The sequence below is a fragment of the Nematolebias whitei genome, chromosome 15, assembly GCF_014905685.2.
Source record: "Nematolebias whitei isolate Nwh7 chromosome 15, NemWhi1, whole genome shotgun sequence".
Classification (NCBI taxonomy): domain Eukaryota; kingdom Metazoa; phylum Chordata; class Actinopteri; order Cyprinodontiformes; family Rivulidae; genus Nematolebias; species Nematolebias whitei.
The window spans coordinates 7,602,412-7,605,038 of record NC_056512.1 but is presented as its reverse complement, the minus strand read 5'-3'; the positions used below and the strand labels follow the sequence as shown (position 1 = coordinate 7,605,038).

Here is a 2,627-nt window from a genome sequence, read left to right as displayed (position 1 = left end):
TAAAAAAAACTACTGTCTGTTTTTCATTCTACATAAAATAATGTGTCATACTGGAGGAAGTCAGGCTGTGATGGTTCAGTGAATGAAACCTTAGAGAAGTGAAACATTTTATATTTTATCTAATTGTACCACTAATCTTTAGCTAAATCACCTTCAAAATAAAATGTGTAAGTAGTAAATAAAATACTCTGTTAAAGTTTGAACAAGTTTTTTGAGATTTGAGCCTTCAAAACACACAAATTGCACAAACAATTCCTCCAAACCTGCATGAGAAGCAGCAGCTGGGAGGCTTGTGGTGGTTTCTAACGTGCGTGTTTTGACTGTGCAGTCAGAGAAGGCTGAGGGTTCACAACAAAGTCCACCTAGTCTGCACGAGGAGGGCAAATCTCACCCCCGCGCGTGCTTTGTTAGCTGCTCTTCCTCCTTTAACCGTCCCGTCAGTTTTTAGTTGAAATCAGTCCGTCGGTTTCTCCTCTTCATCAGTCCCGTTCACCGTGGAGGAAGAGGAGGAAGAGGATGAGTTGATCAGCTTGTTCTCTTTCTTCCACTTCATCCTCCGGTTCTGGAACCAGATCTTGATCTGTCGCTCTGTCAGGCAGAGCGCGTGCGCGATCTCGATGCGCCGCCGCCGCGTCAGGTACCTGTTGAAGTGGAACTCCTTCTCCAGCTCCAGGGTCTGGTACCGTGTGTAGGTCTGCCGCCCACGCCGCCCGGGGCTGCCGAAACTTCCTGTGGGAGTCAAGAATCATAAAATATCCGGTTTAGGTTTGTGAGGTGCTTTAATGTGACCCTGAAGACCCAAGACCCGGTCTGGAACCGAGGACGAACTGTTCTGTCCCTGACTTCATGCACCGTGCTTTTATTCTGGAGCCTGTCTTCCTCCATGTGAACTTCCGGCTCGGACGGCCTGCACCAAACTCCAGTCTGTCCACGTTTATCTTGCAGGATGGTTTGCACCCAAACTGTAAAATACATCATGAGGCCAATTTCATTGATTTTAACAGAAAACTCACTTTAGAAAAGTTTTATCGATAAAAAAAAACAACAAAAAAAAAAACAACAACATATTAATTGTTTGTTCCAGAGTTTGTAAAACCTTTGTAATTTGCTCGATCATCACATTTGTTGCTGCACGAGCAACCCCCCCCCCCCCCCCCCACACACACACACACACTTACACACCTCCAACTTTCTGCTTTTTTAAATCAAACATTAACAGAATAACTCACTCGCTTCTCCCTAAATTCATTTTAATGCATTATGGATTAAAGAAGTCAAATAAATGAACTAAAGAAATAAATATAAAGTATCTTTCCTGAGGAAAGACTTCATTATTATTATTACTATTATTACTATAATAATAATAATATAACAATTATTATTATTATATTATTATTATTATTATTATTATTATTATTATTATTATTATTATTATTATGTTGCACAACTAAATGTGAACTCGGCGCCTAAACACTGAACCAGAACCCGTGGTTCTGTTCTCCTGGTTCCCCACACACATGTCCTTGCCTCCCCGCTCCGTGTCAGTCAGCAGGTCACGCGCACTGAAACCAAGCCGCTTTATGATGGACAATAAAACACCGTTCATGACTGACTGACATGCCAACAAACGGCGCGTGAGTTTGTGTCTTCAGCGGGGGAGAGATGCGCACACTCACCGTTGCACGCGTTCATCCTCTGCATCCACGGATAAATGGGGGTAGATGTTTGCTTGTCATCCATGGTGTCCACGAACAGCCCCTTCCCTGCGAGCCCCCCACAGTCCAGCTTCCGGTGCATGCCGTCCTGGCTCACAGCGAGTTCCTCCAGGCTGCTCGGCTCCTTGTCCCGGTAGAAGTTCGTGGCTGCCGCTGCAGCAGCGGCGACGTAGTCGCAGGCGGCGGCTCCGGCTGCCCCCCCGACGACTCCCACCCCCGCCCGGTGCCCGCTGTACGCGCCGCCCGCCGCCTGCTGGTAAATGGAACCGGGGTAGGCTTTGTCCGCTCCGCCCGCGCTGTACGCCACGGCCGCCGCGCCCGTGTAGTGTCTGAGCGGGTGGTCAGTGTACCCCGAAGAATACAGCGAGATCTGACCCAGGAAGGGGGGGTCCGCCGCCGCCTGGCCGCCTCCACCCGCCCCGGGAATGAAAGAGGAGTTTACAAAGTATGAACTCATTGGTGTCACAAAAACACAGACAGTGGGAGAGGAGAAGAGGGGAGGACAGGAGGGCACGGATCAAACACAACAGCAGGGATGAAGCAGTAGAAAGGAGAAGGAGGAGTAGAAAGAGTCTAACGGCTCCCGGCTCTCCCTCCTGGCCTCCTTCTTCTGCACTTTATGATTTGTTGTGTTTTATAGCCGACAGTCCGACAAGCTGCTGCTATCACGGAGTTTATCCACGGGGGGGGGGGGGGGGGGGTCGGGGTGGTCTGGGGCCCGGGGGGGGGGGGTGAAGGTGGGGTGGGGTCTGTAACGGTGTGTTTGTGTGTGTGTGTACCGGGATAAGGAGGGGGACCAGCTGACCACAGACTGACCAATAGGAAGCCTCCGTGCTTGGCATCAGTTCACCCTCTTATATTCCTTTTCGTTAGAGAGAGGAAAAGGAAGAGGAAGAAAGGAGAAGAAGAGTT

General features: G+C 49.1%; 1 protein-coding gene across 1 annotated transcript; it reads right to left on the bottom strand.

Annotated features, from left to right (window-relative positions):
* Positions 1-397: 397 nt before the first annotated feature.
* On the bottom strand, positions 398-2,234 carry hoxb6a (homeobox B6a). Its single transcript, XM_037689363.1, has 2 exons — positions 1,677-2,234; positions 398-729 (listed from the first exon to the last, which is right to left on the bottom strand). The coding sequence occupies exons 1-2, from the start codon at positions 2,170-2,172 to the stop codon at positions 455-457; spliced, it is 771 nt and encodes a 256-aa protein (XP_037545291.1). The 5' UTR covers positions 2,173-2,234; the 3' UTR covers positions 398-454.
* Between the last annotated feature and the right edge of the window lie 393 nt (positions 2,235-2,627).

What these genes read in the sequence shown, in the direction of transcription:
- hoxb6a (XM_037689363.1), bottom strand. Translation starts at nt 2,172, where the DNA reads ATGAGTTCATACTTTGTAAACTCCTCTTTCATTCCCGGGGCGGGTGGA. An exon ending in GAGGATGAACGCGTGCAACG is followed by an intron (nt 730 to 1,676) that starts GTGAGTGTGCGC and finishes TGACTCCCACAG; the next exon opens with GAAGTTTCGGCAGCCCCGGG.